General features: G+C 30.5%; 2 protein-coding genes across 3 annotated transcripts; both read right to left on the reverse strand.

Moving 5' to 3' along the window:
• Window positions 1-2,232: 2,232 nt before the first annotated feature.
• LOC129916681 (uncharacterized) lies at window positions 2,233-3,251 on the reverse strand. The gene is made up of 3 exons (XM_055996776.1): window positions 2,895-3,251; window positions 2,684-2,836; window positions 2,233-2,607 (listed from the first exon to the last, which is right to left on the reverse strand). The coding sequence occupies exons 1-3, from the start codon at window positions 2,967-2,969 to the stop codon at window positions 2,275-2,277; spliced, it is 561 nt and encodes a 186-aa protein (XP_055852751.1). The 5' UTR covers window positions 2,970-3,251; the 3' UTR covers window positions 2,233-2,274.
• A 3,973-nt stretch (window positions 3,252-7,224) lies between these two features.
• On the reverse strand, window positions 7,225-23,664 carry LOC129913982 (homeobox protein 5). Of its 2 annotated transcripts, XM_055992998.1 has the most exons (5): window positions 23,100-23,664; window positions 15,143-16,545; window positions 14,829-15,057; window positions 11,543-12,055; window positions 7,225-9,897 (listed from the first exon to the last, which is right to left on the reverse strand). In XM_055992998.1, the coding sequence occupies exons 1-5, from the start codon at window positions 23,227-23,229 to the stop codon at window positions 7,796-7,798; spliced, it is 4,377 nt and encodes a 1,458-aa protein (XP_055848973.1). In that variant the 5' UTR covers window positions 23,230-23,664; the 3' UTR covers window positions 7,225-7,795. The 2 variants fall into 2 exon arrangements, with proteins under 2 accessions (XP_055848973.1, XP_055848974.1); XM_055992999.1 differs by lacking the exon at window positions 11,543-12,055.
• Window positions 23,665-24,809: the final 1,145 nt, after the last annotated feature.

The raw sequence follows: 24,809 nt of genomic DNA on the forward strand, positions 1-24,809 counted from the left end.
AAAATATTTATGGTTTTTTTATTTATATTGTTTTCTTTGTTTTGGAATTAAAAAAACATTCAGTATTTTCAAAAAATAAAATGCTCGACTGTGGTCGCACGTACTTTTTCTTAGGCTTAAAGTAACTAGAATGTTAAAGCTTTTTATTCAAGAAAATTAGGGAAAATTTCAAATTTGTTATTTTAAAAAAGAAATTAAAAAAAAAAAAATCTGTTTTTAAAATTCATTAAACACCGTTTTAAATGTATTTAGTATTTAATTTCTTGTATAAAAAGGAATTATTAGAAAAAATTTTTTGGGAAATCGTGATAGCCGTTTTCTAATCAAAATAATTTTTTATATACCTATGTATAAATATTTTCTAACATTTTTCAAAAAAATGTTGGTATATGCCATTTTGAAGAAATAATTAATTTACATATAAAAACGAAATTTAAAAATTTTTCACAAACCCGTTTTCAAGAAATTGATTTTTCAAAAAAAAAATTTGAAATATTTTTTAAAAAATCCAAAAATGTGTTTTTTCAAATTTTCTAAAATTTCAATGTTACTTTTACTTAAACGCTTTTGTATAAAAATTTTCTTTGAAATTGGGTTAGTCTTGCAAAAAACCATTTTATGGCAGGTACCGCCCGACTAACAAATTTGCTCATATAGAGCTTTACAGGTGTTAATGTAGCTCCTGTAAAGCTTTATAGAAGGGATAATGTTTGTTGGGCGTTTAACGGTACAAAAAATATTTTTTTTTATTTCAAAAGTTGGCTCTTATATATATACAGGGTGTCCCAAAAGTAATGGATCAAATGAAATATGCTGATTGGGGAACTTGAGGGCTCTCAGAATTTGGTAACTTGTTCATCCCAAATCCTTACGGTTTTCGTTTTAATGCAATTCTTGTGAAATTTCGAGAAATCCCTAATTTGCAACAGTATGTTGCTTCCTGTTTTACCAAAACATTGCCAAATAATTAGGAACAATAAATTAATCAAAACATTTTTTATTCCATTTGCCATTTCGCTGCAAATTAACTAACAGTTTCAAGTTTTATAAAAAACCAATTTCAAACTTTTATCACATTGTTTAAAGAAGAACTTGTATAATAATTTTCTTATAACGATTTACTTTTTTTCTTTTATGAAATAAAGCAATAAAGAAGTTTATTTACTGCAATTTCGCTTTTAAATAAGCTTTACCCTTTAAAATTATTCTTTGGCTAGATTTTATTGTATTTTTAGGAGTGACTTAGTCCACTTTCATAATTAAGGGCACAAATATTAAACAATTATGTATACATTGAAGGTGCCTTTAAAAAAAAGTTAAGCAATCTTCTTTTTAAGAAACGGAAACAATTTTATTCACTTTGTCTAGCCCGTATCAGGCAGTTTCCCCCTAAACCCAGAATTTATATTAGGGCACAAATAAAATCTACAACTATATTATTCTTGTTTTACGTATAAGGAAATTAAATATTGTTAATTACACAACTGAATCAACAAAGTTTGTCAATAAAAAATTAAATTTGAACTTTCAATTTTTAGAAAAACAAATAGTAATATAAAACCATAATGCGTGTGTTGGATTTGTACAATTATTTAAACATAAAGTTATCTTATAGATAAAATTTTAAGCTAACAACAACTGTTTCAAATTGTTTCATAGTTCTCAACAGCTGCTCTACAAAAAATGCGAAAAAGATAAAAATCCTTTTTCTCAGACGCCGTTATATGGTAGATATAGGTTTGTCAAAATTTAATTAACATTGAATTAAAGTGATCACCTGAAATGAATTCTTTTAGTTTGTAAGACACATAATATCATAACTCAGCTTTTCAAATAAAAAGACGCAGTTTTTATTACATGGAAAATATTCAAGACCAAAAAGAAAAATTAACCCATTGAAGTATCCGTCCTGATAAAATGTTGTTTTTCTTAAAAGAAAAAGTTTAATTAAATAAAAGAAATTGAATGATGCATTTTTTTCGGTTCAACAGAGGATGCATCGAATTTTTATTTTAGGTCTTGTTGGCTATCAGGTTCTCGTGTCCAAGGGTTGAACGGACAAAATTTCAACTGGTATTATTTTGTATATTTTAACGATTTAACTTAATGGGTCACTGTGGTGTATGTGTAATTATTTTATTATTAGTGCATAAATCGCACTACCCCTGAGCCTGGATAGACCGCAGAAAACTTTCAAAAGAAAGCAAAAAAAATCCGTCACCTATTCAGGGAATTAAATTTTTCTTTTATTTTAAACTAATTTTCATCCACAATCTAAACACTAAACACATTTGATGATACAGTACAAACAAATCTCACAAAAGGTCCTTCCAAATCCAAGACAATCTTATAAAACCCAGTCCACATGTGCGTTGGCATATTTTCAGTACTCATAACACAAAAATTGAAATAATAATTACGGATTTCTGTTGGGGTATCAAAATTGCCTTCAAATTGCGGAAAATCCGAACAATTTTTTATATCGTTCATTGCATATTTTTTATAATATTTCGTCATAAAGTAGTAAAATGGTAGCTGAGGGATATGTAACGGCGTTTCTATGAATTTACTTGTACCGGAATTGCTGCGAAGAATTTTAAATTGTATCTAAACAAACAAAAAACGAAATAAAATACATATTTGAAAATGATAATGTTAACAGAAGAAACTTATTGATATGTACCTTAAAAGTATTATCAATTTCAAATCCAATATTAATGGTCCCATTAAGACCATATACACCACGGGCGATACGAATTGGCCGGAGTTTGGCAGAAATTAATGATTCGTTAGTACTAACCCATTCGAATTTTTCCATTACATACTGCCAGTTTTTCTAAAAACAAAACAAGTTTGAAATGATTTTTTATTTCTTTTACTAGTTTTTCAAATACCTTTGTAGCTCCGGAAATTACAAGGACTACGAATAATGCTTGAGCATAATATACTAAGTAGCTGATTTTTGACATTCTGAAAATTCTATTTCAGAACAGACAAAAAAGAAACGCATGTTTTGGCTTTTATAAGCTCAGTGGGTATCAACAATCTTGGGAACTGACGAAAAGTTCATTTTAAATGCAATATTTTTATTTGTTTATTAAATAATTGATTTATAGTAGGGTTGAGATTTTTTATAGCATTTTTACGATCATTTAATTGGAGTTTGTAATCTTTAATCTAGTCGAGAGTAAAGCAATAGCTTTTAGGTTGTGCAACTTAATAGCAAAAATAAAAATGATTCAATTTAAAAATTTAAGTGATAATTTATGTCAAATTTAATGGAATGGCTAATTTAGAAAAAAGAAAACTTATATACCTACATACATATTTAGTTGACAAAAACGCTATAGATTCGCACAAAACACAGCAGTGTTTGACCACTATCTTGAAATAACAACTGCAGTAATTTTTTATTTGTTTTAGCTATCTAATCAAGAAAAAATTCGGTAACCAAATCATTCAGTGACAAATTGAGATTTTCGGGTTTCTGGGCGTATGAGTAACATTTTTTCTACACATACAAAACAGTATACAAATTTTTCACTGTCCAAATAATCTGAAAAATTTATTTTTGTCTCCATTTTTTAACCTCTTAAATGCGTAAGTAGGTACATATGTAGTTACGTGAGCTTTAAAATTAGGTAATCACTTGGCAGACAATTTTTAAAACTCATTGGTATGTGGGTTTGGATGCAGATTCAAACAAAGCAAAGCGTATTAGAAAATTATGCATTTAAGTCTGATTCCGGTTTTTCTTAACCTAAGGAGATTCAAGAGGTGAAACCGAAAATGGAAATTACTATACCAATCGTAACAGGATGCAGATGGGAATCCTGTGGTTTTTGTACTTACTTTTTTTCATTAAAATAATTTATGAAGATTGTGTACAAAAACCGAAAATCCAATCGAAACTAAAATTTCATTCGAGGTATTGTGTCTTATTTAAATTAGTGGTATTAATAAAAAAGGATTGTTGTTAGATGTTAGCACGTTTTTTACAAACTTGCTTCTTGTTTTCAATAACCACAGAAGAAAAAACCAGGTGCAGAAACTTGTGCGCCAATGAAAAATGTAGTTAAATAGAGCAATATCGGTTGAGAACTTATTGAGTTAACGAGCAAGCAAATCTCAGTTGCAAAATGCTGTTTCGAGTTCAAAGTTTTAAAAAATACTTGATAAGCGCTCCGAAAAAACGTTTTCAAATAACGTTACAAAAAAGATGGAGTTCGAATTTTAAATTCATGTATTTTCCGCCTTAACTGATACTTTATATTAAATGGAAATAATAGTCTTGAAACAAAAAGCAAAATGGAGTCGATTAAGTACTCCTGAAATAAATTATCTTCTGTTTTGTAGCACAACTCATCAGCCATCCTTTACTAATAATGTAGTTCCACTTTTGTAAAGATTTAAAATCGGTTTCATTTATGGAGTATGACCAAAAACTAAAGTTCATAACATTTGGTATGCATTTGTTTGTCTGTGTGTTTAAATAAAAATAAATTTCACAAAAACTATATAAGTGTATTTTTATTAACATACAATTTCTTAAATCTAGACAACACATTTTTTTTAAGTACATTTTTAATATTATTAATATATATATTTATATTTATGTATATGTATTTGTATGACATAGATAATAAAATTATTAGTTAGTATTACATTATTCTTTTGTTTATTAATTTTAAAATAATATAGTTTAAAGGACTATAAAATATGTACAGTAATAAACTAATTTTAAAAAGAAAAAGAAAGAAATATTAAATTAAATTGAAAAAATAAAAGAATATAATGCTACTAGCACAATTTAAGAGTTTTAAGTTTTTTTTTTTATTTTACAACAATTATAAATAAATAAAATTTTCAAATAACATTAGCATGTAGCTCCAAAAAATTAAACATTAATATTTATTAATAATTTATTTCTTAATTTGTTTTCAAATTTTGTTTTTTATAATATCGTTTTTAAAATTAAAATTCACATTTACAACAATTAAATTTATATTTTCTAAATTACTTTACAATTCACGACTACTTTGAGTTTTTTTTTTTTTTTCAAATGTTTTGTATCACTTTTACCAATTTTTCGAAAGGATTAAATCTACGTAATTGATTAATTTCATAAGTGTTAAATGTTATTGATTAAGATTTTTTAGTTAAGTCAATTTTTGGTGTCACCACAAACTACAGCAGCACGGAATTCCAAATTTGTTGATAAAATTTTTGTTTATTGTATTCAATTATTGTTGTTTCTTTTTTCTTAATTTATTATGTAGATGTACGTTTTATAGGCATAAAGTAGTTAAGGTCAAATTTTTAAGAATTGTTGCTGGCATAATATGATCAAGCTGCATTTTTTTTTTTTTCTAAATTGTATGATGCAAAAAACACTGGTTTTTTTGAAACAAACATTTATTTCCAAAACTTTTAATAGTTCGTAAGATTATCTTTAGCTGCATTGATATTTAAGATTTGTTCCTGGGTTTTTATAGGTGGACAAATCTTAAAAGAATTTTGTATGTTTAGAGTTTCAGCACGCGTTGATAATGGTTTTGACAACTTTGACTGGTCAAAAATTGTTCTGTTTACGATCCACAATTTTTGGGTCGTTGGAGACCTTCTAGAGTAGTGCGATAAAATCAATACGCTCGTGCTGAGTGAATTTCCAAAAATTTGAATAATCAGCTCTTAATTTTTTTCTTTCGTTTTTCAAAAACGAATGATCGCATTCCTTTCTTTTTTTGTAGAATCTGACCCCTGAAATTTATTTTAAGATCTCTTGCTTGAAGTTCTGATTAGATAAATATTAATGTTGGTAAATTGGAACTCCTTCAAAATTTGTATACTTAGCCCTGGTTTTTAAATCGTCAGTTAGACTATCAGAAGAATAAACTTTCATTCCTAGGAATAAGCTCTAACTGAGGTTTATCTTACTATTGAAAAATTGGCCATTATTGTAATAACGAATTGTCATATACAGTTAATTCTTGCAAAGAATTTAAAATTGTATAGGCAAATTTGATGCAGCAGATTGGAAACGGCAAACATTCCTACGTCTACATTCAAATTATGGCTAAAACTCTTAAAATGATTATAAAGAGTTTGACTTATTTTCGCTTGTAACATCAAAACATTTTCAGGCTGTTTGGTATGCTGGAAGCTATGTTATTTACCAAAAACCTGCAGAAAGATATACATTATGCTCATTTAAGCAAGAAATGAGTACAATTCAGCAGAATTTTTATAGAATCGAAAACAATAGATGGTCAACAATTGACGCTTGTCGATTTTGGAAGAATTTTTGACTAGATACTTATATTATCATAAATTAAGCAGCAGCAGTTACATATAATAAGTCAATTTGAAGCAACTTGAATACCCTTTCGAGCAAAAGGCTTGTTCTCTGGGTGCTAAATGGGAGTGGGCAGTCGACTGTTTTATTTTCCTTGGCCAAACCACGCTTCTCTTTCAAAAACATGAAATTTCATTTTGAAACTTAACCTCCAAGGTGGAGTCACTTTAAGCTTTTCAAAAATTTTCTGTTGGGATAAGTGTTATTAGTTCAAGAAAATGTTAAAATGTAATGCAAATTAAATACTGTGTTAACTTGTAAAACTATGTTCACATAGTTAAGTTTTCACATAGCAATCGTCTCTATGCAGACGGTGAATGGTGAATCCCTCAGGTGGTGATGAGGGCCAGGCACAAAACCAACATCTTTTTAATTTGACTTCCACCATTTTATTAACTTGGTGTTACTGAATGTAGAGCTCGACATCCAACATAGAACAAAGCTTTAAACTGACGCAATTTCACTAGTCAGAACCAAAGAGAGCATCTTGGTGACTTTTCTTCCTTACACGCTAGCAAACAGTGGCATTAGCTAAAACAACAAAAGCAGAAGATGCACACATCATGAAGCTACTGCGGCGGACCAGATGAAAAACGAAGATTTATAGATTCAAATGCCAAAAAAAAGCCAAAAACGCGCGGGCAAGTGCTGCGAAATACATGTTAAATGTTATGCTCAATCCTGATAAAGAATTCAACTTTCCCAATGAATCTAATAGAGATCTTGTACTGAAGTTATAGGTCTTTTGTAAAACTTGTCAAGGTAAACCTAGCAGCTACACGTATTAAAGCGAAAATTCAACGCAGAAGAAGGTTGTCAAACGAGTAAAGTAAAAAAAAAGCTTTCCGGCTAACCAAATACCGAATTCTGAATTGTATGACAGCTGGTTTCCGATAGATTAAAAAAAATTGGAAAATTTTAAAAATATAGCTAACGTTAAACAACAAACAATTTTATTACTAAAACAGAATCCTCAAAAAGTTGAAAATTCTTCTTCTAAAAGAATTTCCTTAGCAATGGACTCTAAATAGACCTTATCATTTTTCTAATTTTTAATTAAAATGTTTTTATTTTCTTTTTGTTTTTTTTTTTAATAAGAGATCTAAGAAATCGTATCACTCACTGCCAAGGGCATTTAAGACGGAATCATTTACGCACGGTATCAAACCGTGTCGTCCTTCAATATCTCTACCAACAGCTAAAAAAAACTGTTCCTTAAATCTAAAACTACAATAAAGAAGACAAAATAAAATTAAATAAAAAAAAAAAAAACATTTAAATAAATAAAAACAAACAAACAACCAAATTACGAGGTCAATCCTATGTGATAATATCATTATTACTAGAACAACCATTTATACCGCTATCACGGCGTCTAAGTAATTCATTTCTAACGCCACCGCCCCCAACAACATTAGCTTGATCATAATTCAACAAACGTCATTTCTTCGTGGCAAAACTATTCTTGGGTACACTAATGAAACTTGTGTGTGCCGGTGCAACAAAACCTAAATCTGGAATTAGAGATATACTAGGAGCGATCTTACTTGATCCACTACCAAATTGACTGGATTTTCCATGCTGCTGTGGATGGTGGTGCTGCTGTTGTTGCTGTAGTCCACGACTATATCCATAACCAGGTGCTGATTGCATTGAAGAATATTGATGATGCATCGATGGTGTTGTCGATGACAAAGATCCACCGTCCATGGGTGAAGCACTCGAAAAATCACGCATCATTTGAATATGCTGCTGATGATGGTGATTCAAATGATTCGCTTGGTTATTAATCAAATACTGATTGATTGAATTGTTATTGATGATATTGTTGTTTGGTGGCTGTGCAGTATTATTATTGAGGTTCGATAAATTTGGCACAAGATTATTGCTGAGATTTTGCTGCGGTGCAGGCGGCTGATAGTAGAAACTTGTTGGTGGCGAAGCATATGCACTCATTGGGTTGTTGTAGAAATTTGCATTTTGCCATGAAGCACTATTGAATTGGGGATAAACAGATGGACGCATATTGTTTTGGGGTGGTGGTGCACTTGATACGAAATCTGACCATTCATCATCATTGTTTGGGTCCGAAGCAGATTTTGCTGGAGATACTTGTCTCTTTTGAAATTGCTGGCTAATGCTCTGGATGTGATTGGTTGCAGCTGCTGGAACTGAAACAAAGTCAGACCAATCATCGTCATCAGCGTTTAACTGGGGAGTAGCTCTATTGCTAGCATTCTGTTGAGATCGCCCACTGTGACTAGGTGATGGTTTATTGCTGCTTCCTTTTGGTTGGGGAAAGAGTTCTTCAATGCGTGCTAGTTCTTCGGGGTTAATTCCTGGCTCAGGCCATTCGATTTTCGGTTTACTTTCCATTTGAATTGCTTGTGGGAGTAAAATCGCTGGACAGAGAATCATTTCGTCATTAAGAGAAACTGGTGTTCCCGTACGACTGTTCAAGGAGGAAACTTCAGCGGTTTCTTTTAGAACTCGCCAATGACTAGGACTGCTTTTTGGTTCAGCAACCACTGAAGACGGAATAATAGTGGAAGGTACAATGGTGGGTAGTACTGATAATGGTACTGGTGCAGGTGGCGGAACAGATTGGAAATCGCTAAATTCATCATCAAAAGAGTTGCTATTAGGTACGCTTGGTTTAATCTTTTCAACAATATTCTTATCTGGTATGACTCTAGCATCGTCGAGTTGATTTCTTGGAGGTTCTCTGCTATTTACAAGGTCATTGCTGTGATAATTGTGTTTCGAGAGTCCGATTTCTGGCGATAAACGATGATTATGTTCGATTGTGTCTTCACGATATTTTGATCCAAAACCAGGATTATATTCAACATCCCGATACTCTTTCTTCACAACCGTCTCATCGATTATAATTCCAGCTGCAGCTATTTCATAATCAAAATCAATCGGACATTTATTACTCTCTGAGGTGCGTGGTGTCTTTATTGGTGCGGTGGACGAGGACGACCTCGTCGTAGAGAGTATATTCTCACCTTTGGATGGGGTGAAGATGTGAGTTTCCTTAAGAGGACCGGCATAAGTAGACGTGCTCACAACGCCAGAGTGTTGTGATTCTGTTTCCAGATCAGTCTTAAGGCTTTCCTGATATTTGGCTGCATGAGTTGTGTTATGGTTAAGTACTTGTTGTGATGTGGCTGTGATAGTGTCTAAATTGGTTTCTAGTACACTGGATTGAAATTCATTCCCGGTTATATCAATGTAGTCGCCTGATAGTGTAGTTGGGGCTGTGATGATGGTTGTTGCTGTTGGCGCTGCTGTTGAAATGGCAACTGGTGCATCCGCATTCGACTTAAATTCAATTGGGGTTGAGATTGTCTCCTCGTCGTCGATAAAGCATCGTAGTGATTTGTCGCTGTCATAGACGTTGTTGTTGTTGGTATTGATGTTGTTGTTATTACTTTTGAGGGTTGTACTCGATTGCTGGTCAGTGGGTGCATTAGATTCCCCAGGCTGCGTCGTGTGAAGCGTTTCAATCGTTCTCTCGTGTAAGATTTCTTTAACCCCTGGTTGTTTTTGAAAATAAAAAAATCATGTTATTATTGCAATAAAAAATTATTATTTTTTAAAATAGAATTTGGATTGAAAACAAAAGTAAAAAATAAATAAATAAAATTAAAATGAATCAAAAAAGCAGCCAGGACAATTGTTTTTTTGTAAAAGAACGGAGCACGACTGGAACTAATGCGCTTTTAGCCAACTCTTGAAGGAATGCATGATTAAAGTTGCTACAATTCTAGTGCTTATGTGTTTGGTGGGAATTTTTAATGAAAATATAATTAAAAATTAATACTCTTTAATTTTTTTTTTGTTTATTTGATATGAACCCATCAAACCGTTGCTTAGGGTTTGAACCGTTTTATATTTTATTTGTATATGATTTTTATAATTCTTTTTTTTTTTTATTTTATAGATTATCTTTTTATTTATTTTATCAAATAAAAAAATGTTTTGTGGTAAATGTTTAGATTTAAATATTTTTTAATTTTTTTTAATTTATATCTTATCTTCTGGATCTCAGTTTTTTTAAGATGTCTTCGATTGATGATCCTTTCACAAGTAATGTGTTTTGTGACTTTTATAATTGATTAACAGCCCAAAGTAAGATTCTTTTGGATAACGACAAAATTCTATACAAATGGCATTTAAACGTGCAGTTTTCTAGAATATACTTTCCAATAGGGACCTACAATTTAACGTCGAGTCCGAAAGGTTAAGCAGAGATGCACTTTTCCATGACAATCACCCTTGTTGCGATTTACAACTATCAATTGATAATTGATACAAATTTATCAATTTTAATAATCCACCCTTCTTTCTCAAATGGACGCCAAAATTCGTGGTTTCAAGAACAACAAAAAATCAACAAATGTTCGAAATATCAAAGTGAAGTAATATTTCGCCATGAATTATTCTGCAAGTTGTAATTAAAATGGCACCTAGTCCTTGAATCCACATTGGATTCGATGACTGAAAAAATTTACAGATAAAAACATTACAGATATCCAAAAATATGAGAAAGATGGTATCTTGTAATATCTATTGCTACGGGTGTCATAAGAATAAAATCCATTTGTGGTGTAGATTTATAATTGTAGATTTTATATATTATTCTACGAGACGTTGAATTTAATGGGAAAGGAGGGCTTTATTGGCTCGATGATCATAAAACACAAATCTTTTGGAGCTTTAAGATTTTCCAAAATAAAATTGCCTATATGTATTTTCACAGTAAACTCGGGTGAAATGAATTTTTCCTTTGAGTAAACCAACTCAATTGATATCAAAACCTTGAAAAATCTCTAAAATTAAAACTGAAAAAATCGATAGTGTGCTCAGCAAATATGATTGCAATTCGTGCGGAAATTTGAACTATGCATTTAACTTTGATACTAAATTGCGGAGCATACATTCTAACGAATGGTGCTGCGATGTTTTCACATTTTTTTTTTTTAATTGTGAAGCTGTTTAACGCTTTCAAGTAATTCAAAAAACTTGTCAACATTGAAACATGCAAAAAAAAAAAACAAAAATTTTTATTTCTAAAAATATAAAAAAAAATTTAATGAAAGGAAAAAATTAAAAACCAAATGAACAACAAAAAAGTACTACCACACAACAATTTTTAGACGAAAAATGTGGAAAACTTACTAAAGTCCAAATATTGATTGAAGTTATGATCATTGGATCCAAGGTTAGCAAAAATGTTATTAGTAGTTGTTGTAGTAGTAGTATTATTAATAAAATTAGCATTGGTTACATGGTCATTAATTGATTTTTCAAAATCATTTAAGCATTTTTTAGTGCGACACGTGCCAGTTACAAAAACATTAGAATTGCATATTGGTGGTAACAACAACATAGATGATGACGACAAAGACGACGGCGATGACATCGTGATAAGATCATTAGTTTGCGATGGTGATTGATGTTGAACATCGATTGCAAGCAAATCGTCAGCATGTTGTGATTGTTTTACAGTGATAACAGTTGCATCCGTTTGGGTTGTTGGTACAGTTGAGGTTGAGATTAACGACGACGAAGACGATGGTGACGGTGTTGCGAAACATGGAGAGGAACAGGAGGAATCAAGATTTATTTTATCAAGATTAGCCACCACCACTAGTTGGTCTAGGTCCAATAGTAAAGTGTGTGCTTGTGATGCTGGACACAATTTTCAATCATGAGAGATAGTTAAAAAAGTAAAGTAAAAAAACAAAGAAACCGAAATAAACAAAACTTAATGTTTTCTATTTTCTGCTTTTTTTTTTTTCTTTTTTTTTTTGTAATTTCAAATCTTTCTTTTTTTTGTTTTTCTTAAAAAGAGAGGGTAGTTTTTTGTCTTTTCGAGAAGATTAATTAGTTTCAAGTATAAATTAAAATAAACATACCATTTTTTGGAATCGAAATGAAACAAACTTGAAGCGGTTTATGTTTTTTTTTTTGATATTTTTGTTAAAGTTTTGTTATATTTTTTTGATTGAAAATAGAACGAAAATAAAGATTATAATTAAATAACATTAAATTAAAATTTTGAAAAATTTAAAAATAATTACTTTTGCGTAAGGAGTACAAGAAGCTGTTTTGCTGGAACGGCAAATCTCATAAGCGCGGGAGCAGAGGAAGAACATGAAAGATCCATGCACTGCATCGCTTCAAGCATTTATTGTGAGATTAGTTTAAAAATGAAATTAATTTATGTATTTGAAACCTGAATGAAGTGATATTTACTGTCGAATGAGGGAATATTAACCAAGCTAAATCATCAGTTAATTGCATATGATTGAAATAATCAATCATATTGATCTTGAATTCCATATTAAATAAATTGGCATGATTATAAAGCACAAAAAACAAGTCTTTAAAATCTTAAAATTTAGACATTGTTTAGATTTCTATATTTCAATTTTGGACAATAAATAGGCTTGTTTGAGAAGGCAATTGGCCAGCAAAGTCCTCTCTCGAGCCAATTATGTGTCGCGATATAAGAGTCTTATCACCCTAGCCCTCCTATTATAGGACGAGTATAATACTCGTATGGTCCAAAGGTATTGGACTTTGACGAAAGTGAATAAAAACATCTTGGATTGTTTCGAAAAGTTCTTCGGACGATTTTTGGTCCCATCTCCATTGAACTGTAAGGGTTGTACAAGGACACTAACCTATCCAAGAGAGTAAAGGTGCAGTTCCTTAGATGGCTAGGTCTTGTAAAGCGCATGGACAGCAATGTTCCGTCGCAGAAAGTTTTCGACTTCGACACAGAGGAGAGGCGCAGTAGAGAAAGACCAAGTATAAGGTGGCGCACTCAAGACGATGGGGACTTCAATCAACTTGGCGTGCAAAATTGGAAGCAGCTGATGGCAAGATTATTAGTTGAGACCCGAAGTAAGTATTCATGTTTAAAAAATTTATTATTTTATTTTTCTACAAATAAGTTTTTGAGGTTATTTTCATATACTTTAAAAACTTATTTGTAGAAAAAGTGTATTAGAACAAATCTAAAATTTTTTAAACATGAATACTTACATACTTCGGGGCTCAACTAATAATCGGATTTTCTTTGCATCGATTAAAAATCATTCTAAAAAACTAACGTAGAAAGTGAATAGCTGAAAAAAGATCAACTAAAAGTGAGGTGCCATGTCTAGTGTCAGTTTTCAATTACACCAGAGTTGAATACAGTGCATCGATAACGGAGCAAGTTTGTTACTGTCCTGGATATTTCGTTATTTTTGAGGAGTTTTGAAGTTCATGACGAACTCAAGCGACAATGAAAGCGATAAAGATTATCAAGAAAACAATTTGGAGGAGGTTTTCAAAACATCAAGCATTTGCTGAATAAAATGCAAAATCTTCAGTTAAAGATTCAAACATATAAAATACCAAAACAAAAACGTTCTGCTATTGTGTTTTTGTTCAAAAAGGAAGAAAATGGACAGAAAGGCACTTCAAGAATAACTTGACTGGATATTTTCATAGCTCAAAAGAAAAGAAGTACATACTATCATCATCATCATCAATATAAAGTACTTTGCCATCGTTTAGTTGGTCAAAATAACTTCCAGGTAGCAAGCAACTTGTGTACTTTGGAAGTATTGCAAATCCCTTTTTCTTTCAGCTAAAAACAAGAAAACAGGCACAAGCAGAAAATAAAGAAAAGTTAAAAAAAACTCATTATGCTTTCGATGTAGAAGCATAATTGGACTAAGAAAGGAGAACATTCATAATTTTCAATTAAAAATATGTATTTTTTTTGAAAAAATGGATATATATCAATGTATTTGAAAGAACAATTTGTACAAGAGACAAGAATTATTTTTCTCAACTTCAACAGCAAATATCAAACGAACGAAACTGAACATGAATAATTTTTTAATTTATTTATTAAAAAAAATGGTGATTCTTTAACTCGTGAGCACGCATATTGTTATTGTTATTATTTTGCAATTAAAAATGTGTTATCAAGTTTATTCGTATAACAATTGACATTTAAATGGGATGGATGTTTACAAAAAATATTAGAAAAAAAAAACAAATAAAATTATATAAAATAATCAAATGAAGCACAAACAAAATCGAAAGATCTCTCTCATTGTTTTTACATGTGCAAGGAAAGTAAATCGAAACGAAAGCAAATCAAAAAACACATATATTTAGCTTGAATTAAAAAAATAAACTTAAAAAAAGATAGAAACAAAATAAAATTAAAAACAATAATCTCAATTAAGCTTTTTTCCAGAAGCCTTAATCAATTAAGTAATTACTTTTGTTTAAACTCAACATCAGAAACCAACACAAAAAATGTCCCTAAATTTATTTTGTTTTTCTTTTTTTTTTATATTCATTTAAATTTTTATAAGAAAGCAATGTAAATAGCGATAATTATGCTGTTAAATACATAAAAAGCGATTAAGTAGATTAAAACATTTATGCATACCATCTAATGGATTCACCAAACCCGAACTATTCCAATCAAACTCCACAGCTGGTACATCGGTTTTTGTCGATGTCGATGTTAGACTATCTGAACGTTTTCGATAATCGGTCGTATTGGTTGATGATGAACTATTATTGGTTGATTTGTCAGATTTCATTGGCTCCAAGGGATTAAAACTCAAATTGGCCGCATATCGTGGCATAGAACTATTCCATTTCTCGCCATAGAGCTGCATAGGGGAATGGGATTTTGTAAATACAAACTTACATACATACACACTTAAAAGATTATCCGAGGTAGATCCAATCACTTACGATATTCCTAGAATCGACGCCAAGTGATTTAATCAACGAATGTCGCACTTCTGAATTGATCCATTGATGTTCCAGGGCTTTCGCTGTGTCAATTTGGTTTATCGCCGTTAGTTGATTTAGGTCGTTTAAGTCTGATGGAGTATATTCTGGTGCTTCTTCATCTTTTTGGTCATTTGGATTGGCAACAGGAAACATCATATCAAGAATTGGTTTTAGTTTTTCGTTAAGGTTGGCTAAATTGAAGCCACTGTTGCTTGATGGAATGCTGCTGGCTTCATTGGTTTCAACAACTTCACTGAATTCTCCAAAATCATCATCCTCGTCCTCATTATCGTCTTCTTCGGAGTTTTTGATAGTTTCAGTAGGATCTTCTGCAACTTCCGATGAAGCTGAATAAACTGATGCTTTTCGCTCCTCCGTTGTGGTTGAGGGGACTGTAAAGTCTTGAAAGTCATCGAAATCATCAGCTTCCAAGTCATCTAGAGTTGATTTCTCTGTAAATTGACTGTTTTCAATAATTTGGGATGTCACTACTGGTGGCGCAACAGTTTCAGTTGCAAAGCTAGAGAATTGGCTAAAGTCAGCCTCGAACACTGGCTCGGTATTATTGTCATCGATAACTTCTTTTACCGGGAGATCATTTTCACGAGGCTCCTCTTGGATTTTAGGTATATCATTAGACACCAAAGGAGTAGGGAATGCCTCAAACTCTGCGAAATCATCCTCCTGCTCCTCACTCAACTGACTCAAATTAATATCATCACATTTTTCGAGTTCGTCTGCAATATTCAAAGATTCAATCGGAACTGAATTGAGTTCTTCGTCTGGCGTACGAATTCTATCCGTTGAACTCATCACGAGTTTAACATCTATAACCTCTGCCACATCGACATCGATTTTAGGAATCGTTTCAGGTTCTTCGAGTTTTGGTTTTGCCAGTTGTTCATCTGACACTGGGGTGGTGCTTTTCGAGTGATTACTTAGTGAATCGAATTTAAGTGATGGTAAACTAATATTATCATCGTATTTGCCCATATCGTCGTCGACAGGAAACTCATCTGGTTCTTCGTCGTCATCGAGTTCAACGCATTGAGGAAGATCGTCATCATCTTCTGGTACGTATTCGAATGGCGGTGGGCTGTTAGCTTCTATTATATAGGGTAAATCATTTTTGACGTCAGCTTTTGAAGCATTCGATGGAGGATAGAATGAAGAAATTGTAGTGGTTTCTTTTGTAAATGAGTTATTATTATCTATTGGAGTGCCGTTTGTTTTGTCTTCTGGTGGAAAATCATAAACAGAATCAGGCAGAGGGGGTGGAGAAGATTCTTTAATAACGACGACGCTTGGTGTGATGTCGGGCAATTTTGCAACGTGTACAGGTGTCACTGGCAAAGATGAAACTAACAGAGAAAAAGAGTATTAATCAACAATTGTGCAAGAAATAAAAAATATTATATCAATGTTAGTAAGATATCTTATCATTTGAACGAGAAGTTTTTCAATTTCTCAAATGAAAATTTACTCTGGAACAAAGAATTATTATACATTTTGTATCTCAAAAGCGATATGATAAGCTTTATGACTGATTAGGAACAGGGTCGTTTGATTTTTATTGGAGCATATGGTATTATTTATTTATTTATTTTGATTTCAAACTATGAAACTATTGGCTTTAACTTAAAAATTTAAACATTTCAGATATATATATTTACATATATTTTTGTATGTATTATGTATAATTTTTTTTTACAAAGAAGAAAAGCTTAGTTTATAAAAAAAAATTTTGGAATAAATAACTACTGTATGACAAACAAAACAAACATATTTCATGGGATAACGTACTGTTTCACTATTTTCGAAATATGATGGTAAATACTAAAGAACTAATGAAAGGCGAAAACTAAGAGATATTTTTTGTTGATGTGCTACGGATTTATCTCAAATAAATACAAACATATAGAAGGTAGAAGCACATTTGTATATGAAGATTTAATTCATATACAATTCAATTCATGATTTAAATATTAACTATTTTTGTTTAATTTTTTTGAGTCGCATGGATATAAAGATAAAATGAATCGGTGATTGGTAAAACAACATAAGTAAAATTTTAATTTTTTCGTAGAAAGGACAAAACCCCTGTATTTTCCATGAGGTGGTCAATTTTACAACCCTTTGACAATTTCAACACCTCAATTGACATTCCCAGATTTGATATTGATTATTATAATATACAAATCCGCAGCCTATTAAAAATTATAGCGGTTTTGGTATCACGTTAGAAAAAAATTAAAAAAATCACTCGTGTTGTTTTAACAATCACCGATTCAAATAGTTTTTAGGGTATAATTTACTATTAATTTTTTTACCAAAATTAATTATTTGAACGCTTTAAAGAGTTTTGATGTTATTTAATTTCTTTATGAACATCATTTAAAGAATACTATGTCTGGGGTGCTCGCCGCCCTGGGATTCTAGCTTTAAAGGCTTTTATGCAATAAAATCGCAATTTCTTAATGAAAATTGAATAACAAATAATAATGTACATCCAAAAGATAAATCGATGACAAGAAAAGGGAAATACGAAGGAAAAGAATTCAAATTTTTTCTAGGAAAAAATGATTCTCTTGAAACTTTTAAAAATCAAAGAATATAATTTAAAAAATCCTTTTTTTTATTTTGAACTTCTTGCGCAAGTATTATTTCATTGTTTTTCATTAAAATAAAACAATTTAATTGCCCTTACAGCTAGAATCCATGAGCGGCGAGCACCTCAGACATAGTAAAAAAAATTCTCAGGTAAGTTTTCAGGTGCTATCAATGAAAAAAGTTGATCAATTCAGGGTTAATCCAATACTGTATCACTTTATTGTATCCTTATTTATGTCTGAATGTTTAAAAATAATTGACGAATGGTTAATATTTTATAAATTAATTTATCAACAAGTCCAGCCACGTAAAAACAGAAAATAAAGAGGTTTTTTTTAGAAAAAAGTAGTTTTGGTTTTTTGTTAATTTCTCGAAAATGACAAGATATTTTTTAATCTGGTTTTCTGTTTTTTTTTTTTTTTATTAATAAGAGCATTTTAAAAACTAAATTAGTACTTAATTACATAGAATTTTGAAAAAAAATTGTTTGAAATTTTTTTTTTTCAATTTTTGTTTTCAAAATTTTGATTTTAAAAATTATTTTTTCAAAAACTGTGCCATAAAATGGCTTTGTTTAAAATTTTTGTAAAAGACTAGGGTTTTGGCTTTACAAAAAGGTATAGCACGTTATTGTAAGTATAACCGTTGATTTTTAATAATTTTTTTTCCAAAATAAGTCTTTTTTTTTTAAATTGCCCCTCCCCACTAAACGAGGGGGAATAGACCCCCCCTCGCATACGATTTTTTTCTTGTCTCGGCCTAACCTACACGCTCTAGCTTTTTGGCACATTACTCCTGAATCACCCTGTATATAAATTATTTTCTATAGAACAAAATATTCCACATACACCAAAGTGACCCACTTCGATAAGTAAAAATATTTGAGCTGTTTGGGATTAACATTATAACTCCAAAACTGTATTTTTTATCGTTGAAGGAAATCAGAAGTTTGTTAAAACAATTCGAAAAATGCTCTTAAAATTAATGGTTTCTACCAGTATCTCAAAAAATTAACGGTACCTGCCATATAACTTAATGAAAAGCTTGTTTTTTCTCAAAAACAGCTCTAACAATTTTCGTAAAACAAAGATTTTGGTAAATAACGTCCTTATTTTCAAGTATTTTAAAACTTTTTTTAACACTGGTGTTAATGTTCTTTATTGTTGACTTAATGTTTCGTTGCTTCAGAAGCAAAGTTTCCTATCTCAAAATCCAAAGGTTTCCCAGAAAATCGATTTGAGATGTTTTGTTCTTAAAAAAATAATTTTCATCTATAGAGTGTAGAGAGGAGCAAAAAGTTGTAGAACAAATAAAATTAAGTTTTTGGTCCTCTATAGAATGGTATAAATTATTTTTTTTTAAATCTCTTAAAAAACAAAAGAAAAAGTAGAGAGATTTATGTCGTTTTGCATAGTAATAATTACTTTTCTTGTGTTTTCTTCTCAGCAATGCTTCAAAAAGTGTCGTTTTGCATTGATATGAAACCAATAATTTCGTTTATTAACAGGAATGATACCTTGAATGCAAGACAATATTATGCCCTTACGACTTAAGTTTAAGAAGTATTTTAATGAAAATTTGACCAGAAAATAACTTATTGTTTTGTGATTTTTTTCTCTATACTTTACTCAAAATCGCTAAATTTTGAGATAGGACACTTTGCTTCTGAGGCGACGCACAGTGGGGCAGCCCCATATAGTGTGGTGATATAAAGGTTATTTTTTAAACTAAAGCTATGGGTAAAAAAGATCACGATTTCGAAACTTAACAGTAAAATTGATATGAGAATATTTGTTTTGTTCAAAGTCTTTGATTTATTTTTATTCATGCGGTTGAAGTTGAGAGTTTTAGAGCAAAAATTCAGTTTTTAATAAGTAATAAAAAAAGGTGTTCTTTTGTTTATTTGTTTAAACTCAAATTTCTCGCATAGATAAAAGTATGTAAATTACTATTCTTCTGAGAAAAAAATTTTAAAAAAATTTCTTATACTTAAAAATTGAATGAGAAAATAATTAATTTTTGAAACGCACCCTAAAGTTTTTTCTCAAAATCTTCTGTTTAGGCAAATATTTAGCAAGTCTAAAAATGGAGAAAGCATGATGAGCAATTACTCTATTTGCTAAATGTTTGCCTAAAATATTTTAAATGAAATTTTGAACATCAAAAAACGGTTTTTTTAAAGAAAGTGCTTTTTTGATTTTATTAAAATAAATTACAAAATCATTCTTTTTTGACAATCATGCACTGATTACTTATAAATAAACAATGTTTTTTTTTTCTTTTTAAAAGTTGTTTATTTTTTATTTTATTATAAAAAGTTTCGTGAAACAGGGCGATTTGTTATATAAAGTTAGTGCTTTTGTTTTTTACTTTTTTTTTTATTAAAATATTTTTTAATTTAATTTATTATTAGTTTTTTTTTTCGAATTAAAATTGATGCAGCTATAAGGCTTTTTAAAAAAAGTCCCACCCCACTAAGCAAATTTGAAAAAAAAAGAAATAACTTGAACATCAAATTTGACAATTTTTTTCAAAGTTTTGACTTTGAAATTTTATTTCACAAAAAGTATTCATAAAAACTACTTAAATCGAAAAGCATTTAAAAGAATACAAAATAAGCTTTCAAAAAAGCTATTGCACAGTATTCTATGTCTTTTTCTTGATTTTATGTATTTTTTTTTTTTTTTTATTTAAGGTTAAATTTTCAAAAAATTGCATCTCCCACCGGAACGAGGGGTGATACAGCCCCTTCCCATACAATTTTTTACTTAGGTTAAACTGAAGAACTATTTCTTAAAATAAAGTTCACTTTTTAAACAAAAAAAACATAATTCAAAATAACACTGGTCAACAAAATTTAACTTTTTTTTTGCCACAAGAACCAAAATATACTTTTCTAGTAGTTTTTGGGGTGCTGAACCCGAATCTGAAGTCAGAAAAATTTGATTAGCCTCCGTTTTTGAAATATTTCCGTTATAAAATGCTAAAAAACGTCATTTTGGCTGTTTTCGAGGTTCTGTTTTTATGTGGGGTAATTCATTACAAACAAATTTGTAACGGTTATTATAAGAACAGATATTCTTCTTTCAAAAACTGTTTAAATTTTCCCGATATCTCTTTTATTGCTCGAGATATCTTAAGTTTCATTTAATAAGCCAAAGAGAAACTAAACTTAATCTAAAGTTCAAGTCACTGGTCACAGAATTTTTGCCACAAGAACCAAAATATACTTTTCTCAAGGTTTTCGAGCTGCTAAACTCAAATCTGCAATCGGAAAAATTCTATTAGCCTCCGTTCTAGAAATATAACCGTTATAAAAAAAACCCTTTTTTTGCATTTTATAACGGTAATATTTCAAGAACGAAGGCTAATAGAATTTTTCTGATTGTGGATTCGAGTTCAGCAACCCAAAAACCTTCAGAAAAGTATATTTTGATTCTTGTGGCAAAAAAAGTTTAATTTGGTTGGCCAGTGTTGTTTCTGAATGAAAGACCACTACTTAAATTTTAAATATCTCGGGCAATAAAAGAGATATCGGGAAAATTTAAACAGTTTTTGAAAGAAGAATATCTGTTCTTATAATAACCGTTACAAATTTGTTTGTAATGAATTACCGCATATAAAAACAGAACCTCGAAAACAGCCAAAATTACGTTTTTTGACATTTTCTAACGGTAATATTTTAAAAACGAAGGCCAATCAAAGTTTTCTGACTTCAGATTCGGATTCAGCACCCCAAAAAATACTAGAAAAGTATATTTTGGTTCTTGTGGCAAAAACCTTGTTGACCAGTGTAATTATTCCTTATTTCGTGACCTTTTTGAAAGTAAAGTAAATTTTACTGTTTCGTGGGCTATAGGTCTTGCTTGTATTTTCTAATGGTTAAAGTTCGTACCAGTCGACGTTTCGGGTATGGATATCAAATAGAAATTTTTAATTTGATTGTTTTGAAATTTCAATAATGTGAAACGTCTTTTTCAAGATATTCTATTATTGAATTTTTTGAAATATCACTGATATAAAAAAAGCTAAGCAGTTTTTGACAAACCACTTTTTGGGAAACCTTAAGAGGTTAAAAGTTTTTAATATTGTAAGTATAGATATTTTAGTTTGGTTTTATATATATTAAGATTTTTTATTTATATTAATTAAATAGAGTCCTGAAGAAGGGTATGTTCATACCCGAAACGTCGACTGGTACGAACTTTAACCATTAGAAAATACAAGCAAGACCTATAGCCCACGAAACAGTAAAATTTACATAATTCAAAATTATAGGTTTTTTCAAATGTATTAATATTTTGTCCCCTTACTTAATTTCCTGGAGAAAAATAAAAATTTCAATGGAAAAAAGTTCATAAAATTCAAGAAGTCTGTTAACTTTAGTTACAAAACCAAATAAAGTGACAAAAAATGTCTTATATTAGTAGAAGTAATTAATATCACAAATCGACCTATTCTGTCCCACTGTGCGACGGTTTGCTAAAGTCCGTCATACTTGGTTCCGATTTCTATTCAGTTACGCAGTATGCAAATCCTCAAGGCCGAGGTCGTCAATCCAGAGTACCAGTGAGACAGTCTTTTATTCGAAAGGGTATCTCTTACAGGTTTTTGTGACGGTCATCTATCAATTACATATGTATATCTATATCAAAAGCATAGAGGAAGGAATACCTTCCTCTATGATCAAAAGTGAGATGTGACCATTTTAAAGCGTTTAAAACCTCAAATTCCTACATTTATTGATTCCCAAATATCAACGATCAAAAATCACTGATATCTCACTTCACAATGCGGAAGTTATCTAAACTTTCAAGATTTGTACGAAAAAATTTATTTTGAAACCCAATTCAGCCACATCTCAAATGCCATTTGAAAACAAAGCCCATATCGGCTCTTAACCTACTCGAGCTTTTGTTACAAAGAAAACAAAAGCCAACCCAAAAAAAAATTTTTTAAAATCAAAGCAGAAAAATCTATAAGCAAATGATAAAAAAAAAAAAGGCAAGGGGTTTGTTCTAGTTCGGTAGAGGTAGTTTGTAATAATTAGTTAGCAACAACAATTTTAAGAGAAGAAAAAAAATAAATAACTTAACACACAACACCGTTAATTGTGTCATCAGAATGTGTTAAATTTGCTTATATTTTGTTCGTTATCAGCCAGCAGGTGTGTACGGAAGATGATATCTTTTCTTACTCTTCCTCCCTTAAAAAGTCTTAAAAGCTAAAGTCTATCTCAAAATCAATAGGAACCTTGAAAAAGTGTTAGTGGAAAAGAAGAAATTAGATTAGTTTTGTGTCTTACCTTCAAATTGATGATCATCCACGACTGCAAAATCACCAAAGTCATCTTCAACTAAAGGCGGTGGTGCATCGGCAATACAGTCAATTGGCGGAGGCGTATTACAAACGAATGGTGGAATAGGATTCGACATTCTAGATGATTCCTCCAACGAGGAGGGAATTTAACAAAAACAAAAAAAAAAAACAAATTCCCACAAAACAAAAAAACACTCTTTGGTGTTTTTTATGATGTCTCTTAGCGGATGTACCCTGACATTCCGCTTTTTCTTGTCCCAACAGAAAATGAATAGACAACAGATGTGAATTGTCCTTTTACACAAACGTCAAAACGTTGGTCGTTTTGTATAATTGGCAAATTGCGAGAGATGATTAAACGACAATTAGCGAGCGAGCTAATGCACTCTCACCTTCTTTTTTTTGTTGTTTCAGTTTAATGTCGTTTAGTTGTATGACACATACAACAACTGGATTTTTTGAGGGGAAAGGTGGTAACTACTTTTTGGGAGACTCCGACTTTGCGAAAGAGCCAACAGCAGGCAACTTTTTTTTTTGTCTGGTTAGTCTTTTTTCGATTTAGTTGTTTAGGACAAAAATTGAGTTACTTGATTTTGTTTTTTTGCGATTTTTATAAATAAATGCGCAAGAGGAAAAAATTATGGCAAACAAAAAAAACACGGAAGTTTGATTGTCTCTTTTAGCTGGTTTTTTTGGACAAAATCAATAAACACTTGAAAATACAGATGAAACTAGTTTTTATTTGAAATTCACTTATAATTCATTCAATGCTAAGAAAAACTTAATTAAAAACTATAATATTTGATATTAATTTGGTGAAATTTATAAGATTTTTTTGGTGTAATTTTTCCAAATGGAAAATCTTACAAATTTTTCTTGGATCGAAGTTTTTTTCAACTGCTTGTCCCATTCACAATGAAATGAAAAAAAAAAATTGACACCTGTGAATAAATGGATAGTGGCGCGACGTCTACATTTGAAAATTTGTAGTTGATGGGAATTCACAATGGAAAAATTCGGATTATTCGGAGTTGTCATGAACTCCGAGAAAATTGAGCAACAAACAACAGGGTCCCTCAAACTGTTTGATTATGTATAAGGACCAGCTTACACTAACAAGTTATTGTTTTTTTTATTAGAAATTTTAATAGCATTTGGAAGAAATTTCAACTACACCCAAATAAGATTATTTTGTTTGACAGCGCTGAGTTTATTTTTACTCTATTTTTGATTACATTCTATAGCCCTTAGGGGCCGGGCTAGGAAAAAACTCTAAATAGCTTTTTTGTAAGTTTTCATTCGATTAGAAACACAAGTGCTATACTAGGTGTGTTTTTTTTGTCTATCTATATATATTTTGTGCAAAAAAAACGACATCGAGATATTTGAAATCAAAACAATTTACATGTTAAAAACAACAAAAACTTTATCTGTATAAATTTTTGAAAAATCCAAATAATTATCCAGATTTTACTTTCTCTCGATAAAAACAGTAGTGCCAAGTGGTTAAATTGTTGTGTTCATACAGAAATATCTGAAAATAACAAAAAAAAAAAAACGGAGAAAATGCGGTTTTAAAAAAGCTCTCATAGAAAAAAATAATCATAAATTTGTTTGATATGGTTGTATTGAAATGTTAAGATTTCGAGATATACGCAATGCACTTTTCAGATAAAATTCTTAAATGGATTCTGAT

This window comes from Episyrphus balteatus, chromosome 3 (genome assembly GCF_945859705.1).
Source record: "Episyrphus balteatus chromosome 3, idEpiBalt1.1, whole genome shotgun sequence".
In the NCBI taxonomy this organism is placed as follows: domain Eukaryota; kingdom Metazoa; phylum Arthropoda; class Insecta; order Diptera; family Syrphidae; genus Episyrphus; species Episyrphus balteatus.